Here is a 25,368-nt window from a genome sequence, read left to right as displayed (position 1 = left end):
CTGAAACATTCGAACTTTCTGCCTCCTTTGGATTCAAGCACACAAACGGTTTCTCACTCTTTACTGAGTTATGAGAAATTTGTTCTCTTCCACACATGAGATTCTACAAACACACAACTAATATGGCATTTTATTCTATTCTTGGCCCAAGTATTAAACAGAACTTTTCATATGTAGGCTGGGAACAGAATACAAAGTACAAGCCCAGCTAGAAATGAAAGCAATTTGCCCAACACCAAACCCAAGTATATACCATAAAAATTGGAAATCATGTTCGATTTTAATTTGATATAAATTATCAATTAACATTACAGCTACATCATGGGAGTTATCAAAACCCTCATTTTTCTAGGTTACCAAAGCTGTTAGAAATTCAATAGTTTTACTTGTATAAGCGATCACTTGGAACTCTGAAAAATCTCATCAGCAATAAAGTAGGCAAAAAGGAGCTCGGAATTTAAGGTCAATGACAAAGCAAACACACTCACTGGTTTCTTTGCGCAAACTTCCCCTTTCTTAACAACAGTCTAAATCTTGCACCAAGAAAGGGGATGATAAGTTGGCATAAAGTGAGTCAAACTGAAGTATTCATACACACCGAAAACCTGTAAGTTAAAACCATTGATTCCCAGCATTTTTAAAAGTTTAACTAGCAAAATAAATTAGTGCAATTGAGTAGACAATAGTTGTTTGGTAGTACAGAATTTGGGCATTGCTTTAAAAGACACATTTTGTCAAAGTTTTTTGCACCTTTGGAGGACCATTGGAACATTACCAATTCAAGCGGAAAAGCCAAGACCACATACTGCATGAGAAGAAAGTGCCGATTGGTTAGAAAGCGGACTCTGATTGGCAGAGACATTGAGAGGAAGAATATACAGATTAATGCTGACTGACGGTTAACTACCAGGCTACCTAAATTAATATGGAGGGTTCTGTTTTCTTTGAAGACAAAAGAACACGTACATATATTGTTCCTGTAACAATGCAACAAAATAGGTAACAGCCATTCACTAGTTAGTTTCTCAGGACAATGCCTTGATCAATCACAGTCAACTTGTCTGGTTTAAAATTTAAACATCCTGGCAATTATTTGTCAATCAACATTAATGGCTGTATTTTCCCTGGCAATCCCACTGCATTTGTTGTGTATTTGCAACAAATCAGCACAGTCTTCTCATGCAGTGATAGTAGGACCTGCAGATGCTGGAGAATCTGAGACAACAAGGTGTAGAGCTGGATGAACATAACAGGCCAAGCAGCATCAGAGGAGCAGGAAGGCTGACGTTTCGGGCCTAGACCCTTCTGCAGTTCCTACTATCTCTGAAACAATTTTAACCCCACTGCGAAGCCTCTAAGGATGCCTACGCTGAAGAAGTTACCCTCCTCCCTCCGGTAAAACCTCAGGTGGATCTCTCTCCCATAATCTCTTCAGCCTTGAAATCCCTCTCATGCAGTACCTTTTTTCCCTTCAATTGGTAGTTATGTGAATTGCCCAGACAAAAAGTTTCAACAAGCTGTGTCTTTCCTCAGCAATATTGATTTAGCTTTTGACTTAATTCAATTAAACCTTTTTTTGAATAAAAGATTACTTCTTACATGAGAGAGAAGGATGGCAGTTTCATTATTACTACCACAGGAAAATCCAGGCCATGAGTTCACTCTTCCACCATCACATAGAGCTTATCGTGTATTAGCTATGTAGAATTTACATAACTTCCTCAAAATTTCACAAAATGAATTAAGCAAATCCCACAATATTTAGCCAACTATCCTAATCCCTTCACTTCCAAACAACTCCTGCCTTTTCTGTTTCCAATTTCCTTCAATGCACCACACCCACCCACATCAAGTTCATCTCTGGAGTTTCAGTACATGTTCCAGATGGACACAGAAGGCAGTTTTAGATGATATACTAAACCATTCTTTCACACAGGTGTCGAATATTCCATGTCATTATTCAAAGAGAAGCAAATTGATGTGCTGGTGCCCCGACCATTAACTCACTCGATTGAAATAATTCAAATAGATTACCCAGTTATATAACTTATTGCTGTTTGTGGGACCTTGTTGCTTCCAAGTTAGCGGTGTTGCTTCCACTGCACACAGCAACAACCATATCTCAAAAAAGTACTCACCTGGTTCTAAAGTGACTCAAGGCCATACCACAGAGTGAAAGGTAAAAAATGCTTTCAAATCCTATGAGCTAACTATGTCAATAAGCGATGCCCTTAACGTGGTGCAAGACATATTAGCTTCTTCAAATCCCACTCCATTCATCGTACTGATCAGTGTTGATGAAAGAAAATATTCAACATGTTTTCAAACAAAAGAAGAATGTTAAATATTCTAGTACTAGAATGATGGTATATTAATTCTGTACAACAGTGGTACAGCAAATGAGAGCGATGCAGCAGCAAACATGCTCCTGATGATGGGTGAGTCCAGAACCAGGGGTCACAGTCTAAGGTTACTCGATAAACCATTCAGGAATGAGATGAGGAGAAATTCCTTCACCTGGAGAGTGTGGTAAGCTTGTGGAATTCACTACCACAGAAAGCAAAACAAGGCCAAAATATTCTACGCTTTCAAGGAGGAGTTAGACAAACCACTTAGGGCAAAAAGGGATCCAAGGATATGAGGAGAAACAGGAATAAGATATTGAATTGACGATCAGCCATGATCATAATGAATGGAGGAGCAGACTTAAAGGGCCAAGTGGCCCACTGCTGCTATTATTTTCTATGCTTCTTCAAACCAGTGAGGCATAGTTCTTAACAAACACAGGTATCAACACATATTATTGCAAAAACATTAAGAGTCTACCACAAAGGATCTAACAGAACATTTAGAAATGCACAACATCAAACAGAATCAGTATGGCTTCAAAGGACAAAACAGTACAGTACATGAACAGGTCCCTTGCCCATCAAGACTGTGCCAACACATTATACCTTTCTGAAATAAAAATCATTTTATCTCTACGTGGTGCATATCCCTCTATTCCCTGCCTATTCATCTGTCAAGATGCCTCTTCAACCTTGCTATTATATCTGCTTCTACCACCTCCACTGACAGCACATTCCAGGCACTTACCACCCTCTTTAAAAAAAAACTTGCCTTTCATATTTCCTTTAAACTTACCCCCTTTTATCTTAAACCTGTGTCCCCTAGTAACTGACATTTCTGCTCTGGGAAAAAAAACTGACTATCCATTCTATCCATGCCTCTCATAATTTTGTGAACTTCTAACAGATCACCCCGCAGCCTCCAACATTCAAGTGAAAACAAACCAAATTTGTCCAATTTCTCCTCATAGTTAATACTCTTCAAACCAGGCAACATCCTGGTAAACCATTTCCGTACTCTCTCCAAAGCGTCCACATCCATCTGGTAGAGTGCACTCCAAAACTGTACACAATGTTCCAAATGTGGCCTAAATAAAATTCTATAAAGCTACAACATGACTTGCCAATTTCTATAACCTATGCCCCGACCAATAAAGGCAAACATGCCATTCGCCTTCTTGATCATCTTACTCACTTGTTTGTTACTGCAGGTGCCTAGATCCTTCTGTATATTAATGCTTCTAAGAGTTCTGCCATTTACTGTACACTTCCCTCTTTCATCAGACCTTCTAGAATGCATCACCTCACATTTGTCCAAATTAGATTCCATCTGCCATTTCTCTGTCCAAATCATAAAGGAGGAGGTGGTAACAAGCAGGATTCAATAAATGGGAAGCAGTGGGTGTCACATATTAGCATTTCCAAAAGGCATTTGATAACGTACCTCAAGTTAAGGCTACTTAAGATAACAGCACATGGTGTGAGAGGAAGGTTGGTTAACTCACAGAAGACAGAGTTGGGATGGCAACCTGCAACTAGTGGAGCACCACAGGAATCAGCGCTACGGTCACAGATATTAATTTTTTTTTAGTATATACTTGGATGAGGAATGTGAATGCACTATAGCCAAGTTTACAGATGACACAAAATAGAAGAGAATGCAATTGGTGAGGATAGCACCAGAGTCTCCAGACGGACGTAGGTTAAGCAAGTGGGCAAAAATTTGGCAGATGAAATATAATGAGGGAAAATAAGTTATTATGCACGTTTAAGGAAAGAGAAGTTGAGTATTATTTAAACGGAGAAAGCTACAGCATAGATGGATTTGGGGTTCCTCATACATAAATCATGAAAAGCCAGTATACACGTTCGACAGGAATTAATAGGGAAATGGAGTATAACAAGAGCTAATTCTCACTAACAACTATAGAAAGCTGCACTGAGACCACACCTGGAATACTGCAATCAGTTTTGGTCCTTTTATCTCAGCAAAGATTTACTGACATTGAAGGTAGTCCAGAAAAAGCTCACGAGATTGATCCCAGCTATGGAGAGAATACAGAACAGCTGAGTAGACTGGGCCTGTACTTTTAGTTTAGAAGAATGAAGCATGAGCTTATTGAAATATGCAAGATTCTTACAGAACTTGACAGGGTAGATGCAGAAAGGTCGTTAACCCTCAAGTGAGAGTCTGGAACCAGAGGGCATAATCTCAGAAAAAGACGTTGCACATTTAAAACAGCAACGAGGAGGAATTTCTTGTCTTGGGGGTAGTGAATCTGTGGGTTATCAAGTATATTCAAGAAACTGTCAGATTTTCAGCCAAAACAAAATCAAGGGTTATGCAGAAAAGGTAGCAAAGTGGAGTTGATAGTTTTCAAATCTCACTAAATAGCAGAATTTGCTACCTCTGCTCCTACATCTAATGGCATTAAGATGTTGAAATGGCTGCAAAGAAATATTTAAATATCATCCAAAAAAAATTTTACGTTTAACTATATGCTAGAGTATAGAGTATATTCTCTGTTCTCAATATTCTACCAGAGTATTTTTGGATACTGAAGTTGGGAAAAACACTGGAGAAGTCTTTTCTGTAATGACCAGGAGATTAATATAATTAAAACTACTCAGCTGATTTAAAAAGTAGTAACTTTACCCTCAGAACAAGAAACATTAAGAATTGATTGGCTTTGGTTCTACCATAGGGACTTATTTTGCCGAGACTAGGATCGAGTTCAGGTGTAATGCTTTCCATTTCACACAGTCCAGCAACACTCAACGTCAAGGTTCATACGATTCTAGACACTTGGAATTAATTTTATTGGAAAAATTTAACTTGTTGCCTGGGGATTAAGTTGCGGAACACAGTCACTGGAAAGAAGTGGAAAAGGTAAAATGGAGGGCAAGAAAGTGACTTGGTATTCCTGTCCAGATTTCTGGAAGATAGTTACAGGAATTCTGATGGTGATGGTGATGGTAATGAAAACAATTAGTCTTGGGGGTTGAACTAGAAGCCATTTATGGCCAATTACCGAGAGGCTGGCTCTTTTTATTTTACTGCTGCAGTCCTTAAGCAGAGAATATTTCCCTACAATAAGAGTGGTAAAAGTTGATAAATGAATTGTCATATAAATATGAAAGTCAGAATGGTATGAATCATGGAATAAAACCTGGGATGTAATGGTGTTCTGATAAGAGGCAGCAGCTATCCAAGTACACTCTCACATTAAGAAAAAGGTGTTGACCTAATCTAGTGGCAGAGGGAGGATAATTTTGACTGAAGTCAAGACATCTTGTGTATTATCGTGACTATCTATCCAGACCAGCAGTAAGTATTTGACCGTTCTCCTAACCTTACATTTGTAAGGTGAAGGGACTTTAAGTCACCATGTGATGAGCCACACAGAGAAACCAAAATCACAATCCTGCTCTAATAGTCAATATACACATGGTTCATGGACAATAGTGACTGATGCTTTGGGTCCCAACAACCCCATTTTTTTTTTTTTTTTTTTTTTTTTTTAAGTATCTTGGAGGAAATCATAGAGATGGTGAGTTCAAGATCCATCCACGAGGAACTTCTGCAGTGATGCCCTGGAACTGAAATGGCTTGCTCTAAAATCCAAAGCTAATTCCAAGGAAAATTGGCTAGGTCTCTAGGGATTTGAGGATCTTCTTCAGTCTTGCAGGGGTCCCTTGATGGCCTATTCAGTCAAATGCTGCTCTAAATGCCAAGACCAATACCCTTGTCCTTCCTCTGATATTAAAGTCTTGATCCATATCTGGGGTCAAAAGGTACAAAGAAGTCTGAAGCAAAGTAGCAACTTGTAGAACTCAAGTGAATGCAATAGCGTAAACTGTCCCTTGCTGATACTATTGGCCAATCTGCCATGATTTCAGGAATGTGTATTGCGTCAATTTCTTTTGTCATTTATCCCACTGAGCCTGGTTCCCTCATTCTAGAGGTGTAACACTAAAGTGAGTTTCTTTTCCACAATTTTGTCAAATAAAAAGGAAGCAGTTCACAGCTGCCAGTCTCCAGAATCTAAGCTAAAAAAAGGTGCAAATATACAAATAATGACTGATTTCCCATAGCCAAGTAAACCTTCTGATAAACCTAGCTCAAAATTGGCAAACGCAACTTATGAATAACTAGCTTCAGGTAACAATCAATAAAATTGTTCCCAGGCAGGGGAAGCTTTGCCAGGGCATTTTGTTAATTTTTTTTTAAAAATTGCACAATGTGGTTGAGTTCCAGCAGTTCTTCTGCCCTTGGCACAAAACAAAGTCTGACTAAAGCTGCTTCTATTCTACCATTGCTTTAGTTCAAATTCCAATAACCTGTTTTCTGCAAGCTAGCCAGTTTCTGGCATTTATACTACATGGCCCAGCTCCTTTACCCCAGTAGCAGACTCACAGACCAGGTATTTCACTAGCATAGTAGATTTAAACAGCAATTTCAGTGGTCAGCCTCTGCATAATTGTTGGAAGACAAAAAAGGGCCAGTTTGTCTGTGTTACTCAATATAAAAGTAATTTCTTGTTCTTGCACGCAGTGGCTCAGTGGTTAGCACTGCTGCCTCACAGTGCCGTGGACCAGGGTGCAATTCCAGACTTGGGCAACTGTGTGTGAAGTTTGCAGATTCTCCCAGTGTCTTTGTGGGTTTCCTCCGGGTGCTCCAGTTTCCTCCCACAGTCCAAAAATGTGCAGGTTAGGTGGATTGGTTATTGTAAATGCAGGGTTACAGGGATAGGGTTGGGGATTTGAGTCTGGGTGGGATGCTCTTCGGAGGGTCGGTGTGGACTTGTTGGGTGGAACGGCTTGTTTCCACACTGTAGGGATTCTTTGAAAAACACCAATATGAACAGCAGAATCTTAACAATTATGAAATCTTAAAGAACACAATAGGTAAAAAAACCATGAAAATATCAAATGTAATAAACCAGTTTGGTTTCAATATTCAAAATATTATGACCCAGTCTCATTTGTTACATCCAATTTACATCCAAAACCAATCCTTCAGAAAACTAAGATAGTTTGTATTCTGCACTAATATAGACACTAAAATATTGCTCAAATCAAAACTCTTGTTTGAAGAGAAACTTGTCAATAAAAAGAAGCAACTTGCATTTTTTTGAGCTGTCACGGTTTCAGCAGGCAATGCCTAGGAATTTGTCACATCTCTCAAGTAATTACACTTCCCCCACTATACAATTTTTCTACAACCAATTTTATGTTGCTGTAATCCCGAATAATTCACATAATTCTCTGTTCAATGCCAGACACACCCTCCCCACATTCTATGGCCAAAAAGATGAACAATCATGTTGATACTAGTCTTTATAAATAACAAAAATACATGGAGAACCTTTTCTCCTTGGTCTCTGGAAAAGTAGACCTTGCATCCAGTCTTTACCAATAATAATAGGAAAACGGACAAAGAAACATCAAGGGCATACACTTGCATCACACTAAAGTGCAATACATCAGTCGGGATCACAGTGCAAAAGGAGGCCATTGGGCCTATCATGTCTGCACCAGCTCTGAGCATTTTGACTTATTATCAATCTCCTGCCTTCTTCCCACAAACCTGACAGTGTTCCTATTTAAATATTTATCTAGTGCCCTCTCAAATGTCACAACTGAACTTGCCTCCACCACACTTCCAGGCATTCCATCCCTTAACTACGGCCTATGTGAAAAAGTTTCTTCTAACTTTGTATTTGTTTTTTTTTGCCCCTCACTGACATTTCAATGTAACAAGTTAGCACAGTTTGCAATCTTAGACAGAAATTTAATTAGTAATGCGTTAATGGGTTATGGAGAGCAGGCAGGCAAGTAGAGTTGAGGCCTAGATGAGATCAACCATGATCGTATCAAATGGTGCAGCAGGCTTAAGGGGTTGAATTGCCTACTCCTGCCCCTAGCTTTTATAGTGAATTTAATATTCATAAGAGCAAATCAGAAAAATCAACATTTAAAAAGTAGTTTGTGAACTGCAGGATCATATTCATGTTGTCCACATGCACCCATCACATTCCACAGTTACAGTCCTTATCCAAGTTAGCACCTAGTTGAAACCAAGTAGGTTACCTCACGTGAGAGTAAGCAGCTATGTTGTGGTTAGTCTTTGCACAACCCAATTATTGTTCTCCGTATTAATTCTACCCTACACTGCTACGTAACTGATTGGCCTTAGTGACCTACTTATCTAGAACATCCAGCTAATTTGAACAAATGGGAAGGAAGGAAGTACATTTGTAAATATGATTTTAGAACTTAATGTTCGTTGACATCTGCAGTTCTGTTTCCACTCAGTCGCAGAATTCCACACACTCTATTTCAATGGATCCACAAACATACAAATGAAATTATGCTCAAGAGAATAAAATTTCTCCTGTTCATACATTGAAAACTACAAGACTAATGACCCTTTCCCAACACCTACACAGTCCAGCTGGTTTTCCACTCTGATATCCTGTAATATCACATGAAGTGGATTTCCAAAGAATATCCTCAAAACAGGGCAAACAAGCTCTGAAGCAGACTTCAAATTTCCACCAAACTAGTAAAGAATTTTTTTTTTCCCCCCTGATAAAGTTCCTTATAGTATCCATGCCCTAGTTTCTGTGGTCTGAATTCAAATTGTAAAGGAGCTTCAAAACTTTGAAAACAAAACTGTTTTCTTTCCATAAGCTATTAACAACGTACACCAATGAATGCTGGAATGGAAGAGTTTTCACAGTGGTAGTCCCTACTGTGGGACTGGGAGAACTCAGTTCACATTCCACCTGCTCCAGAGGTGTGCGATAGCAACCGAGTGGTTGATAAAAATACTTTTTGGAAGAGTTTTCGTACCGGGTACAGGAAACTACCTCTCTGGATCATGACTGCTCCTATGTCGCAATGAAACGTCCAGTCCTGGCAAATTTACTGTATTTATTTTTATTAGATTTGCATTCTACATTGCCTGTTTTACAAAAATGACAAACTTCAAAAGTAGAAGCAATGAGTAATGATATACAAACAATAATGTATTTATTTGCTATATTTGTCATTAATCATTTAAAACCACTTTGAAAAAATAACAGAAGTGAGAAAGGTAGCTCTTTCAAGGTAAAATTTGCATTCCCAATACCATCAATTAATACTGCCAGCAGAGCCAAACAAGAACTAATCAACTCAGGAGGTGCAACAGGTCATCAACATGACAAAAATAAGTGGGATCTTAGTGGCACCACCACTCGGCCAGCAGGTCTGCATTCAGGTCTGAAGGTGTATTATGTCTGAACAGACTGATTAAGATAACTATGACAAATATAGGTCAAAATGAAAGTACCTATTTTGGAAGACCACCTCATTGCTCGTACGCTAACCATACCTTCAGATTTCAACCGCTGTTCAAACGTTCCACTGAAAGGATTCAGAAATATACACAGATACATTTTTCACAGCACTTGTTCAATTAAATATGTGGACTACAGTTTGTTTTAAAATGTCACAAATCTTTGTTCAACGTACCATTTATGCAGTATCTCTATTTTAATCTTTTGTTTACTTTAATTCAATTTTTTGAAAAGGGTTACATCAAACAGCAGGAACTCTTAATAATTTGAAGGGGATATTTTAGGATATCATGGAAAAGAAACATTCTAACAAGCAAAGAAAATTCCAAAGGGATTATCTACCATCTGTGGCTAACTTGAAAAGTTCAAGATAACATCAAACTTAAAAACAAAAACAATGCATAAAAACAGACAACGATTACAGGTAATGCACTGGCATGGATAGAGGATTGGTTGACTAGTAGAAAGCAAAGAGTAGGGGTAAATGGGTGTTTTTCTGGTTGGCGGTCAGTGGCTATGGTGTGCCTCAGGGATCAGTGTTGGGACTGCAATTGTTTACAATTTACATAGATGATTTGGAGTTGGGGACTAAGTGTGGTGTGTCAAAATTTGCAGATGGCACTAAGGTGAGGGGTAGAGCAAAGTGTGCAGAAGACACTGAAAGTCTGCACAGGGATATAGATAATCTAAGTGAGTGGACAAAGGTATAGCAAATGGAGGATAATGTTGATAAGTGTGAGGTCATCATTTTGGTAGGAATAACGGCAAAATGGACTATGTTTTAAATGGTAAAAAATTGCAGCACGCTGCTGCGCAGGGGGACTTGGGTGTCCTTGTGCATGAATCGCTAAAAGTAGGATTGCAGGTGCAGCAGATAATTAAAAAGGCAAATGGAATTTTGTCTGGCATTGCTGGAGGGATGGAGTTTAAAAACAGGGAGGCTATGCTGCACCTGTATAGGGTCCTGGTGAGGTCACACCTGGAGTACTGTGTGCAGTTTTGGCCTCCTTACTTGAGAAGGGATATACTAGCACTGGAGGGAGTGCAGAGGAGATTCACTCGGTTGATTCCAGAGTTGAGAGGGTTGGATTTTGAGGAGAGATTGAGTAGACTGGGATTATACTCTTTGGAATTCAGAAGAATGAGGGGAGATCTTATAGAAACATATAAGATTATGAAGGGAATAGATGAGGTGGAGGCAGGGAGGTTGTTTCCGCTAGCAGGTGAAACTAGGACTAGAGGGCATCACGTCAAAATAAAGGGAAGCAGATGTAGGACTGAGGTCAGGAGGAACTTCTTGACCCAAAGGGTGTGAATCTGCGGAATTCCCTGCCCAGTGAAGCGGTTGAAGCTACCTCGCTGAATGTTTTTAAGGCAAGGCTAGATAATTCCTTTACTGTTCAAAAATTTAAGGGTTATTGTGTGCGGGCGGGTAAGTGGAGCTGTGTCTCAAAAAGATCAGCCATGATCTTATTAAATGGTGGGGCAGGCTCAAGGGGCCGGATAGCCTACTCCTGCTCCTAGTTCTTATGTTCTTATGATGGGCAGAAGATTAGGCACAATATGAAAAAAAAAGCAAAAAGTATAAAATAAATCAAATAATTAAATAAAAAGTCAATAAGGGGGTAAAAATTAGAGTACAACAGAAAGCTGGCTAAAATTATAAAAGCAGATAAGTGAGAGTTTCTGCAAACATTTAAAAAAAGAAAGAAATTAATGAAGTGAGTGCTGATCCGAGACAGAGTGAATCTCAGGAATTCACACTCATGGAAAGTAAAGAGATAGCAGATGAATTAACATGCATTTTGAATTGGTGTTCGAGAGAGGATACATGCCACATCCCAGAAACAGCTGTAATGGATCTCAAGAAAATTAAAATCAAAAGGAAAGTACTACTGACTACATTTTTGGAGCTGTGGGCTGACAAATACCCGGATCCTGGTGAACTTTCCTCGAGGGACTTACAAGAAGTGAATTGTGAGATAGCTGTTTCATTGGTTTTAATTCCCTAAAATTCCAGATTCAAAGAAAGTTCCATTAGATTGCAAAATAGCAAATGCATGCCTTTATTCAAAAAAAAAAGGCAGAAAGCAGAAAATTACAGATCAGTTAGCTGAACATTGTCCTATGGAAGATGTTAGAACTTTTATATATAAAAAAAACTACTGTTTATCACCACAATCAGTGAGAGTCAATGTGGGTTTTCAGAAAATCATGTTAACCAATTTATTACAGTTCTTTGAGGAAATAAAATGTCACATTAAAAAGGGACACACTGTGTTTTGATTTACAGAAGACATGAGGTGCCATAAAGATTACTGCAGAAGATGAAAGCTCATGGTGTTCTGGTGTACATACTGGCATAGACAGAAGATCAACTAGCTAACAGGAAACAGAATAGGTAAAAATGGATCATTTTCTGTTTGTCATATGTAATGAGTGGTATGCCAATGGGATCATTACTAAGACCTCAATGGTTTACAATCTATATAAACGACAAGGGTAAAGGGAAAAAGGCATGGTTGCTACATTTGGTGATTACACAAAAGTATGAAAGAAAGCAAAAGTTGAAGGAGAAATGGAGGCATATCAGAACATGACTTCAAGCACCACTATGGCAACTGGTGAAATTTGAATTCACTAAAAATCAAATAACCTAATGGTAAATATATAACCATTTTCGGTTGTTGTAAAAACCCATCTGGGTTTACAAATGTCTTTTAGGCAAGAAAATCTGCCATCCTTACCTGTTCTGGCCTAAATGTGACTCCAGACCCACAGCAATTTGGCTACCTCTTAATGTCTCTGAGCAATTAAGGAGGGGCAATAAATGCAGTCAAGGCCAGTGATGCCCACATTCCATGACCAAATAATAAAATAAATTTTAAGTTGTGATATGGACATATCCACATCCCTTTGTGGCCTCTCAGTTAAATGAGTGGGCAATACTTTGATATATGTAATAAAGAGTGGAAAATCGAAATTTGTCCAATTTGGCAGGAAGAAAAAAAGGGAGTACCTAAATGGTGAGAGATTGCAGAGCTCTCAAGACGCAGGAAGACCTGGGGATCCTAGCTCATAAATCATAAAAGGTTAGCACACAGGTATAATAAGTAATTAGGAAAACTCACAAAGAATATAATAATGTAATGTGAGGAGAATTAATTCAAAAGCAGGGAGCTTGGGAGTCAGTTATACAAAGCATTGGTGAGATCCCATTCAAAGTGCTGTCACAGTACTGGTCACTTTACTTAAGGGAGGATGTAACTGCATTGGAAGCAGATCAGAGAAACTTTACTGGACTAATACCTGAAGCTGTCGAAGAATTATTAGACTGGAGTTCAGAAGAGTAAGAGGAGACTTGATTGAAACATACAAGGTCCTGAGAGTGTTTTGACAGGGTGGATGTGGAGAAATGTTTCCTCTTGTAGCTCTCTAGAACCAGGATCAATGTTACAAATATTAGATCACCTATTTTAAACAGAGTAGAGGGAATTTTTTTCTCAGAGGGCCAGTGGTAGATGCAGAGTCCATAAGATATGGAAGCAGAATTAGTCCATTCAGCCCACTGAGTCTGCTCCACCATTTGATCATGGCTGATATGTTTCTCCTACCTTCTGCCTGTAACCCTTGATCCCCTTATCAATCAAGACTCTTATCTATCCCTGTCTAAAATACAGTGACTTAGCCTGCAGTCATCTTTAGCAATAATTTCCACTGATTGATCACCCTCCAGCTGAAGAAACTCCCCCACTGTATTCTGCACTCTGTTCTGCTACACTGTTTAACTGTGATACAATCTGCCTGTCTCGCTCACAAAACAACACTTCACTGCATAGCAGGACATGCGACAATAATAAATCATACTCAAACTCAAAGTTCTAAAGTTTCATCCCTTCACCCTTGGGTCCTAGTCTCTACTACTAGCAGAAACATCTGCTCCATGCCCACTCTATTCAGGCCTCTCAGCATTCTCTAAGTTTCAATAAGATCCCCCTCATCCTTCTAAACTCCATCAAGTACAGATCCACAGTCCTCATATAACATGCCCTTCATTCCCAGGATCATTCTTGGAAACCTCTTCTGGAGCCCATCCAAGGTCAGCACATCCTGCTTTAGACATAGGGCCCAAAACTGCTCACAATATTCCAAGCGCGGTCTGACCAGAGCCTTATACAGCCTCAGCAGTACATCTCTGCTCTTGTATTCTAGCCCTCTCAAAATAAATGTTACCATTGCATTTGCATTCCTAACTGCCAACTAATTTGGCAAGGGCCTAAAAGGATATTGAGGTACATTAGAATGTAGTGTAATAAGATCAGCCATGATCTATTGAAGCGGAGCAAATTCAAACAGCCACGTAACCTGCTCCTGCTCCCAATTTGCATGTTACTGTGTTCTTATGGTTAAGTGCAAGGTAGCATATTTTGATAGGAAGAATGAAGAGCCTAGATACTACTCAGGCCCAAAAGGATATGATGGTATAGACAAAATAGCAATGAAGGTTAATAAGTAAATTTTAATAGAAAAGCAACAAAGCATGGGAAAGGGTTCATTTCTGGATGAACAGTACTGATAAGGAGGGCAGTTATGTTAAACTGCTATATAACCTTGATTAAATCTCACTCAGAGTGCCATGAATAGTTCTGGTTTCTGGGGAAGGTCTGAGAATAGTACCAGATCTGGAGGCGAGATCAACCAGGAAAGAGTCTATGGTCTAGGGTCCTTTTCTTGAGTAAAGAGAAGACTGAAGGATGATCTGGTAGAGTTCTTTAAGATTAGAAAATATTTCCCAAGTTAAAAATAGGGAAATGTATCCAGTTTTGAGAATATCAGAACTAGATGCCATAAATCCAAGATACACACCGACAGGAAATTAGGAAAGAATTCTGAGACAGAAGCGATTTAATTGATAAAACACTATCAGATATTGAGATGACATGTGCACACATTTAAAGCAATGCTAAAAACAATAGGGAAATATATAAAGGTATGTTGTCAAAATTAGAGGAAAAGGATGCTCATGAGGAATATAAATATTAGCACAAATATGTCTGACCAATGGCCTGTTTCTAAGCTGCAAAGAAAGTGCAATGTTATGTAAGATGGCAGAACATGAAAAATGTGGACCATCTGAGGATTGGCCTTCACCAGGGTTGAAAGATGAAGAATGTCATTTGTGTTCATTATCTGAAAACCTTGATAGAGAAGAAAGGGGAGGAATCATGCCACAAAATATTTACTTTATATAAATTCACCACTGTATACTCTCTATTTTCACAACTGGGAGATCAAAATAAAAGTAGATGACACCCTTGATAATGAAAATTAGAAACGGTTACTGGAATGAACAAGACTGGAGTGTTTAATTACATTTCATTTTTCCATAATTATATTCATTGGTATAGCCCCAGACATTCCACATTATTAGCCATTTAGACTAATTAATGTCCTCAATATTTCTTTGTAATTAATTTTTTTTTAAATTGGCTATTCCTTGAAGACTTAAAGAGAGACCATCTTGCCACCAGTTCCCCAATTATCACAATTTAAGAGATAATACAAATACTATAAGGTACAATACTAATCAGTTAAACAGGAATAAACCCCACAAGGCTGCATTCGATTAGACCAATTATAAGTTAACCTAAGGGCCCTCTTGTGGTGCAGAGATAGTATCTCTACCCCTGAACTGAGAGAAATGACTTCAAGTTCCACCTGATCCAGGGGTGTGTAATAACATCCCTGAACAGGTTGATTAGAAAAATACGTCTACACCTTAACTGAGGGCCCCTCTTGGGGCGCAGAGGTAGAATCCCTACCCTGGGACCAGGAGGCCTGGGTTCAAGTCCCACCTGCTCCAGAGGTGTATAATAACATTTCTGAACAGGTTGATTAGAAAAATAGGTTCTGTACTTTAAAACTCACATCACAGAACAGCAAGTGGCAAAATGTACATTTGGCAACTGGTCACTTCCACTTCCCACAGCAGTTATGCGTGGCCCTTGCAAATTAGATCACCAATAAATAAGATTATTTCCCCTCAGGCACTTGCAGCTATCTATCCAGACTGGAATGGAGCTCAGGATCTCAGAAGTTAATATGCAATCCCTACTGCAAACTCAAACGATTTACTATATGCAACAAACATACTGATGGCCAATAAGAACAGAGTTAAAACATAACAGTTTCACATTTTGTAGCCAAGTAATAGACTAGACCCAAGCAATAGACCTAATAAGGAAATTAATGAGAGAAAACAAAGCATCTCTGAACATCTAAAGTGTGATTCAGGAATGAACTTCACGACATGGGTCTGAGTTAGTAATGTGATCCATTGCCTCAGTACTGAACAGTCTTCCAGCTGCAGTCTTACTATTTGACAACCCAATAGGTTTCAGTCTTCTACGGTCTTACAAGGCATAGGCGGGGGTGGGGAAGGAAATCTAAATGTGCCTAGGTAAAAGATTCTCCCACAACCAATCTGTATTCAAGAAATAGAAGACATTGGGGCATGTGTAAACAAAGTATATATTTGTTTAAAACAGACTCATGAATCAGTGCAGGTGAAGCATATTTCAAAATCAAGTTTGCAACTTATTACACTGAACATGCATCGATAGTGCAGGAACAACATTGTGATATACCATATTGAGTTAACCTACTCTGGGTAGGCAAACTGTAGGGCCTGACTACAGCCAGCTGTAATTTGACATTTGAACCATCTTTCAACACAGTTGGATCCCTCATACAATTTAAAAGTGCAGTTTGCCTAAAAAATATAACACATCTCCCTAAAAATACCGAACAACCAGATAAATGTAAGTGCCTACTGTACTGCTCAATAGGAGATCGAATTTTTACCCAAGTTAATAAACAAATTTCTAACGATTTGTACCTAGGCACTTGTACCTAAGATGGCGCCATTAAAGGCAGCCATTGTAAAAACTTTTTATTGTACTTTACTTCTGTACTGGAGTACATGTGACAATAAAGGATATTCTATTTTATTCTATTCTACAAGTAAAACAGCAAAATACCAGAAATTGGAAATAAAAACAGCCTTCCAAGGGAACTAGGAAAAGTTCGAAATTTAACAAAGTTTAAGCCAGAAAATGGTTGGAGGTGAAGGTAGGAAAAAGAACAAAAAAAAAGAAAAAGTCCGTGAAATATCAGAAGACAAGAATAATTAAATGACAAGTTCAAAGGGTGTGGTAACTTTCATTTTAGTTGATAATCTAGAGCTAATTTTGAAAAAAAAAAAAATCAAAAAAAGAAACAAAAAGGTGGGTTTAAGATGGTAGGATGGCAGAATAATTAACCTGAGTCAATTAAATGCAAGAAAATAATCTATAATAAAAGAAACAAAAAATGGGTGTAGAAATTGCAGCCTGAAATTGCTGAACTCGATGTGGAGACCAGAAGACTACGAAGTGCCCAACTAAAAAATGAGTTACTGTTCATCTGCCTTACGTTGAGCTTCACTACTGTACTGCAGGAAACAGGAACAGAGAATTCAGTGTGAGAACAATGTGGAGAATTAAATTACCAGGTGACTGGAAATTCAAGGGTCACAACTGCAAACTGAACCAAGACATTCTGTTCTGTAGAACAGACTTCCTTGCAAGCAGAGAATACAGTAGACTAAACTGAGAAAGGCAGTCACTTTTTGACTTGGAGTCTGTTTGTGGCCTTGGACAGTGAGCAGAGAGCTAAAAAGGGCAGGTGTTGTATCCCATGCAATTGCACTTTTACAAACACCAGAGAAAGGGAAGTAAGCATTTGTGGTGACTGAAAAGTGAACCAAGCTGACACATGCAACAGCCCCTTTCTTCTATTCAGCTTTCCAAGGGACGGGGAGATGTGATTTTAATGACATTACATTGGAGGTGATGCAGGACAATCTGTTGAATACAGAGTCTAGGTGAAGTATAAACAGAAGTCAAGGGGAACCTTGGTTTTGGGACGGAAAGGAAGAACCAAGAGCAGAACCTCAAGAAATGGGACAGACACACTAAAGGACTCTATCATCATGGTGGAGAGAATTGTCCTTTGAAAATAAAAGGAGATATATTAAAATCACTGATACAGAAGATTGCATCAAACAAATATGAGAGGAGGAGAAACTGGGAGAATAGAATGGATTAATTACAAGAAGTAGGGTATGAGGGAGAACACTTGAAGTAGCTGAGGAGCCAGTTTGTGATAAATATTGATCAGAGAAGTTGAGGAAGGCAAAAGGGAGAGACAGTGCCAATTATCAAATGGGGAGGCAATGGCATAGTGGCATTATCATTGGACTGTTAATCCAGAGACCCAGTTAACATTCTGGGGGACCAGGTTCAAGTCCTGCCAGGGTAGATGGTGGAATTTGCATCCAATAAATATCTAGAATTAACAGTCTAATGATGACCATGAATCCATTGCCGATTGTTGGAAAAAACCCATCTGGTTCAACAATGTCCTTGAGGGAAGGAAATTGCCATCCTTACCTGGTCTGGCCTGCATGTGAATCCAGACCAACAGCAATATGGCTGACTCTCAACTGACCTCTGGGCAATTAGGGATGGGCAATAAATGCTACCTGGTTAGTGACACCCTCACAGCCGTGAATGAATAAAGTAAGAGTGTCTTGATTTATAGATGTCGTCTACTCAGGGTCATGAGTTTTCATGTGACTGAAGGCCAATTTTTCACCCACAGATCTTTGAGCATATAGGCCCTCATGGCTCCGGAACACAGATGGTTTCCTTTTATTTTCCTTCCCTGTCGCACCATAGAGGAAGTTGTTACTAAAAGCATGATCCAGCCTGATGGATAAAATATCACCATTTTCTTGATTCATCCATGGGATGTGGACATTAGTGGCAATCCAACATTTATTATACATCCTTAAATGCACATGAACCGAGAACATTTAAGAGTCAAATGCCTTGATCTGGAGTCACATGTAGGCCAGACCAAGTAAGGGCAGCAGTTTCCTTCCCTGAAGGACATTTGTGAACCAAGTGGGCTTTTCTGACAATTTTTTCATGATCATCATTAGAAGCTTAAGTCCAGAATTTTATTGAATTCAAATTCTTCTACCTGCCATGGTGGGATTCGAACCTAGGTCCGCAGAACATTACCTGGGTCTATGGATTAGCCGTCCAACAATTACAACACTAGGTAATCGCCTCCCTGCCAAGGCAGGATTTGAACCCTCCTCCCAAAACGCATCTCCAAACTCCAAGACCTAAGACTCTGCTCCCTCCTCTGCGTCTAGGTCCTTGACGTCCTGACCCATAGACCACAATCAGTAAGGAGAAGCGACAACTGAGCATTTGGAAAGAGGTGACAGAATCAGTCCTAGTCAGCATGGACTCACTAAAGGGAAATCATGCTTGACAAATCTTCCAGAATTTTTGAGAATGTGACCAGTAGAGTGGACAAGGGTTAATCAGTAGGATGTTGTGCAACTGGACTTTCAAAAGGCTTTTGAAAGGTTCCACACAAAAGGTTAGTAAGGAAAATTAAAGCTCATGGTATCAGAGGTAACGTATCGCTATGGATAGAAAACTGGTTGACAGACAAGAAGCAGAGAGTTGGAATAAATGGATCCTTTGACTCACAGGCAGTGATGATTGGGTACCCCAAGGTTCAGTGCTGGGACCCCAGCTGTTCACAATATACATTAATGATTTAGACAATGGAGCTGAACGCAGTATCTCCAAATTTGCAGATGACACTAAGCTGGGTGGCAGTGTATGCTGAGAGGCTGCAGGGTGACTTGGACAGACTGGCTGAGTGGGCAAATACAATGTAATGTGGATAAATGGGTACTTATCCATCTTGGTCACAAAAACAGGAAGGCAGATTATTGACTGAATGGTGGCAATTTAGGAAAAAGTGAGGTGCAACAAGACCTGGGTGTCATGGTGGTACAGTCACAGAAGGATGGCATGCAGGTGCAGCAGGCAGTGAGTAAAGCTAATGGCATGCTGGCCTTCATAGTGAGAAGATTTGAGTATGGAATAGGGACGTCTTGCTGCAGTTATACAGGATCGTGGTCAGGCCACACAGCTGGAGTATTTTGTGCAGTTTTGGTCTCCTAGTCTGGGGAAGGACATTCCTGCTATTGAGGGAGTCTAGCAAAAGTTCACCAGACTGATTCCCAGGATGACAGTACTGGCATATGAAGAAAGGCTGGATCGAGTGGGCTTGTACTCGCTGGAATTTAGCAGAATGGGTGGGGGGGTGGAGGTTTGGGGAAATCTCAAACATATAAAATCCTGCTGGGACTGGACAGGCTAGCTGTGGGAAGAAAGTCCCCGATGTTGGGGAAGTCCAGAACTAGCGGTCACAATCTAAGATTAAGGGGTAAGCCATTCAGGACTGAGACGAGGAAGAATTTGTGAACGTGTAGAATTCTCTCCCACAGAAAGCTGTTGGGACCAGTTTGTTAGATATATTCAAGAGGGAGCTGGACATGGCCCTGTAGCTAACGGGATCAAGGGGTATGGAGAGAAAGCAGTAGCTGGATATTGAAATTGCACGATCAGCCATGAACATATTGAATGGTGGTGCAGGCTCAAAGGGCTGAATGGCCTACTCCTGGACCTATGTTTCTAACACCTCCTCCACAATAATCCTCAACACCGCAAGGCTGCATACTTAGCACCTTATACGCTCACAACTATAAGGCCAAATTCACCTCTACTTACGTTTATAAATTTGCTGATGAGACCATTGTAGTGGGATGGATCTCAAACAATGAGACAGAGTATAGGAAAGAGAAAGACAGCTTGCTGGCACGGTGTAAAGACAACAATCTCTCCCTCAACACTAACAAAATGAAAGACCTGGTCATTGACTTCAGGAAGCAGAGTAGGGGGCACATCCTTGTCTGCAATGGTGCAGAGGTGATCAAGAGCTTCAATTTTCCAGAAGTAAATATCACCAATCTACACTGCCCTATCCCTGATGCTACAGTCAAGAAGGCACACCAATGCATCTACTTCCTCAGAAGACTAAGGAAATTTGGCATGTCCACAATGACTCTTACCAACTTTTATAGATGCACCACAGAAAAAGTGACCTATCCAAATGCATCACAGCTTGGTATGGCAACTGCTCTGTCCAAGACTACAAGAAATTACAAATGAAGGCAGTGCAGTTCATCACAAAATCCAGCCTTCCCTCCATTTACTGAATTACTTCCCACTGCCTCGAGAAAGCAACCAACCTAATCAAAGACCCTTCCCACCGTCTTCCTTCATGCAGAAGATATAGAAGTTTGAATACGCATACGAACAGATTCAATAACTGCTTCTTCCAGCTGTTATCATACTTATGAATGAACCTCTCATATTAGAGTTGATGTTTCTCTGCACATTCTCTGTAGTTGTAACACTATATTCTGCATTCTGTTCTATTGCACTGACGTAATTAGGTAAGGTACAATTTATCTGGTTAGTATGCAAAACACCACTGTTTTTCGGTACACGTGACAATATTAAATCAAATCAAATTCCAAGCAACTTCAGCCTGGGTCTCTATATTGATACTGAAGTGGAATTTCCAGCACCACCTTGATTCGTTAGCAAGTTCCTCCCAGTCATTAATGTCAATATAGGTGTGCTTCAACAACAGCTTCAGAATGCCTTTGCAGCATTTTCTTCATCCTCCCCATAACATCAGACATTTGAGAACTGAGGAAACAGGACCCAGAGGAGACATTTTCAACAATCTGGGTGTAGCACCCAGTCTATCATGGTTGATATTGCAGGAGCATTGCCTGAATGCGTGTGGAGCTGGACACAAAGGTGTCAAGCTGCACTTGAATGATTTTCGTTTCTTTTCTAAAGCTTACTCCAATTCTCTCAAATGTTTAGACTTGTATTCAAATCATCTGAAAATATTAATATTTCGAAGGAAATGATGATAGGGCTAGATCAAGCAAAATGGGAGGAGATTCATGCGCAGCATATACACTGTTGTGAAGCAGTTGGTCCAAGTTTCTGTGCTGTAAGTCGTTTGTAATTCTTCATGTTTTAATGCTTGTACTCATCTTAGAAATTATGTTTGCTGCTTACCAGTGAAAATAATTTAAATAATTTACACATTCAAAGCATCATAAAATTATATACTGTTATTTGTTTTAGGTATTTCAATTCAGCTACATCCTTTCATTTTTGATATATCATCCCTGTCAATCACTACTGTGCCATTTTATTGGCTTCCAATACTTGTTTTTTGACAATTCATTCACAGTCCCTAATAGAAGTCCAAAGATGATGATGATGGACACCTTCACAAACTACTCGATCCACAGCGTTGTTCGGAAGGAGCTCCAGCTGTTTCAGCCAACAGTGAAAGAGCAGCAATACTGTTGCAATTTGGGATCATGTGTGGTTTGGTGAAGAAACTTAGTAGTTACTCTGTATGCCTGCTGCGCTTGTCCTTCTAAATGACAGAGGTTGTGGATTGGAAGGTGCTGTGTGTGGACTAAGATCTTGAATTAGATGCTTGTGAGCAGGCCACTTGCACATCATCTAGATCAACACCTCAGCCTATTACTGAAAGAACACAGCACTGTCAGAGGTGCTTATCTTCACGTGGCACAGAAAACCAAGTATTAAGACTGTGTATTCAAACAAGAACAGCAAGGTTTCCTCAATTGTTCAACAGCTTTTCTTTAGTGAAGATCATTCAAAATAAAATAACCGAACATTCATCTCATCACTGTTTGAGATTGTGCTGTGTGCAAAGAAACTGTCACTCCTCTCTGCATATTAAGAATAACTGCAGTTGAGAAGTAATTCAACATGCATCAAGTGTTTTGTGACATCCTCAAAGACCTGTTCAAGTGTTGTCTGTATATAAATATGAGATCCATTATTCCACTCAATTCATGAATACCTCGCTTTCATTCTTAATGCATTTACAGATCAAATCCTGCATTTAATTTCCTGCTTTCCCACCTGTATCAGTATTAAAACTTTTTCTTTGACCTAAATAGCAACCAACAATTTCTCAGGTGATGAATGACTTGCTTTAGATGAGAATTTTTTTCACAGGAATTTGTTAAGGCTGTATCCAGTGCAAGGTCAATTGAAAACTAGACATTAAACATGCAACTAAGGTTAATGAATAACATTTAAAATTAAGCTTATGAAAAGTCATCAAAAATTATCCACTCATTACAAAACTTGCTGCTTGGGTGGCAAGGATTGTAACACAAAGGATATGTCATCACATTCTTTCAAAATCAATCCAAAGTATACCTCAAGCAAACTATTTAGCCAGTTATTAGAATATTTTAGCATGTTTCTTGCGTAGTAAACACACATTTTCAAATTCTGACTACACAGAAACATACAGAAAATTAATCACTATAATTATAATCAAGGAATGCTAAATATTTAGCCAGCAGTTTTGTGGCACTGTGAAGTAATACATTTACAACAGACTACCACTAATACCTAACCTTATATTTCCCATACATCTCAACTATTGATTAAAAAGTTAGTCCATTCATGAAGTAGGCAATACACTTTCTGCCACCAATTGTCCAATTCAACACAAACCTCCACTTTCAGTTTAACTAGAGTTGGAATACAATTCTACTCACCCAAATACCAAATTATATATAGAAAAAACTGTGGTAAATGAAAAGGCACTGTCCTTAAATATCTAATTTTGCTTTTGGTTAAGTGTTAAAAGATGCACGTAGCAGGAATTTCAAGGTCACAACTGTTCACAGCGCTTCAAAATAATTGACAGGCTTGTGAAAATTACACTTCCATTTGTTTGTGCTAACTATGCAAAGAATAAAAAAAGTTAATGCACTTTTAAATAATTATAGTTCACACTAACAGTATATTAACTTAAACAATTGATCAGTATTGAAGGTCCATGTAGTTTAGTTATATTTTCCATTTACCTACTTTGGTCCATTGCCCAAACTTTCCAACTAATTTTAACACTTTTCTGAGAAAGTAAACCCTGTTTTAGTTACACAACAGACTAGCCTGAAAACATTTAGAGTTAATTTTAAAGTTACAAGATACTTAATTTACTATAATGAGATGACTGTAAATTAGATACCAGTTAGAGGGGAGCAGTGTGTCCATCTCAAGCAGAAATTCATTTCTTTTGTTGCTTAATGCGAAAACAGCGTTATTAGCCAATGAATTCTGATCCTACTAATGCAATCATCTCACTGACAAGACTGACTGGAAGTGAGAGAGGGGGAAATAACGCTTCTATTCCTATTCGTATTTCGGTATCGTCAGTAATCAGCGACTCATCTACGGTATTTAATCGATCGTTCGAAAACGTGAAACCCAAATTCTTGTCAAATATTTCCCAGGAAAGGAGTCCGAGGCCTCCGTGTTTGGGAAAGCCTCGGGCTGGAGTTGAGTCACCTTCTTCTCCCAGTCCTCAGCCGCCACATTTCACCTCACACCAGTTTGTTTTTTTTTCCCCCGCCGGGGGAGGGGAAAGAAAATAAATTGAGAGAGAGGAGAAAAATACACCCAAGTCCGCCGGGGGATAAAGTTACGAAAAACTTTTTTAATAATAAAAAAAAATTTCAAACTTGGTGGAGAAAAGGGAGGGGAGGAGGCCGTGAGAAAAGCTTTAACTTTATGGTCGCGGTTTTTGTACTTTATTTTTTTCCTCCTTTCTCTTTCTGCACTCACCCTCCCTCCGTTAAGCACAGGGGAGCTGAAAGCTTGTATCCAATGTGAATATCAGGAAGCGCCATGTTGCTCCTGGCTGGTCTCTGGATACATTGTGTCCGCCGCCACTCCGCTCCCCTTATTTTGCCTTCACTCACTCACTCACCTTGGCGATGGCTCGGCGGTACCTGGTCACCGCCTGCTGGATCAGGCTGTGCACCGTGATGGCCCCATTTCCACAAGGAACAACCACCCTGGTCCTCGCGAAGCAGACGGTCACTTTCATTACTCGTCTCGGTAACAACAGTGCGCAGCTTCTGTTGCACAAGGGTCTCGTCGGCTCAAGCCCAAAATAAAGAAAGGGAAAGCGGTTGTTGCTCTTTCCTTTCCTCTCTCACCGCTACCGGCTGCAAGATTGTATCTTTCTTTTATTCCGCCCCGTGCGATGAAATGCTCTGTTTCATGGTGGTGCGAGCGGCCCCGCTCGGCTTGTACACGGCGCCTCTTCCTGCCGCCACCTGTTCCTGTTTGTGGGAGTGGAGCCGAGCACAGCCTTCCCGGAGGAACAGCCCAAAATCAGGGAAGCTAACCTGGAGCCACCCAGTGTCTCCCCGCCCTGGCCGCTCACGGCACTGCAACGTTGCAAATCCAGCGTTCGGCTTTACCCACAGACGTGCAAAGCGCGTTCCTCGCCGCACAGACTGAGCTGAAGATAAATCATTACAGTGCTGCGCTGAGGGCCAAACTTCATCACTAAAGTAATCAAATACTGCATACATTCACTACCATACTCCCAATGTCCTCCTTCCCTTGGAGATAGCAAGAACTGCACACATGATCTGATGAAGGGTCCCTGATACTGCTTGACCTGCTGTGTTCCTCCAGCTCCACACTGTATCGACTCGTCCACCTTCCCTTGCCCTATGTTACGTGAGGTTAGAGAGCGATCACTTAGAATGGGCAGGCAGAGCTGGATTAGGTGACCGGAAGACAATCAGCTACTGAGTGCAC

The 25,368-nt window shown here is 39.8% G+C and overlaps 1 protein-coding gene across 1 annotated transcript in view; it reads right to left on the bottom strand.

Moving 5' to 3' along the window:
* pard3aa (par-3 family cell polarity regulator alpha, a) overlaps positions 1 to 24,962 on the bottom strand; it is a 782,893-nt gene extending 757,931 nt beyond the window's left edge. The window contains exon 1 of the mRNA XM_048606721.1: positions 24,524 to 24,962. Coding sequence (XP_048462678.1) covers positions 24,524 to 24,643 — 120 coding nt within the window. The 5' untranslated portion in view covers positions 24,644 to 24,962. The remainder of the gene's footprint in view (positions 1 to 24,523) is intronic.
* Between the last annotated feature and the right edge of the window lie 406 nt (positions 24,963 to 25,368).

The sequence above is a fragment of the Rhincodon typus genome, chromosome 2 (assembly GCF_021869965.1).
Source record: "Rhincodon typus isolate 14 chromosome 2, sRhiTyp1.1, whole genome shotgun sequence".
NCBI classification, from domain to species: domain Eukaryota; kingdom Metazoa; phylum Chordata; class Chondrichthyes; order Orectolobiformes; family Rhincodontidae; genus Rhincodon; species Rhincodon typus.
Note: the sequence above shows the minus strand (reverse complement) of the source record. Positions and strands in the feature narration are given on the sequence as shown.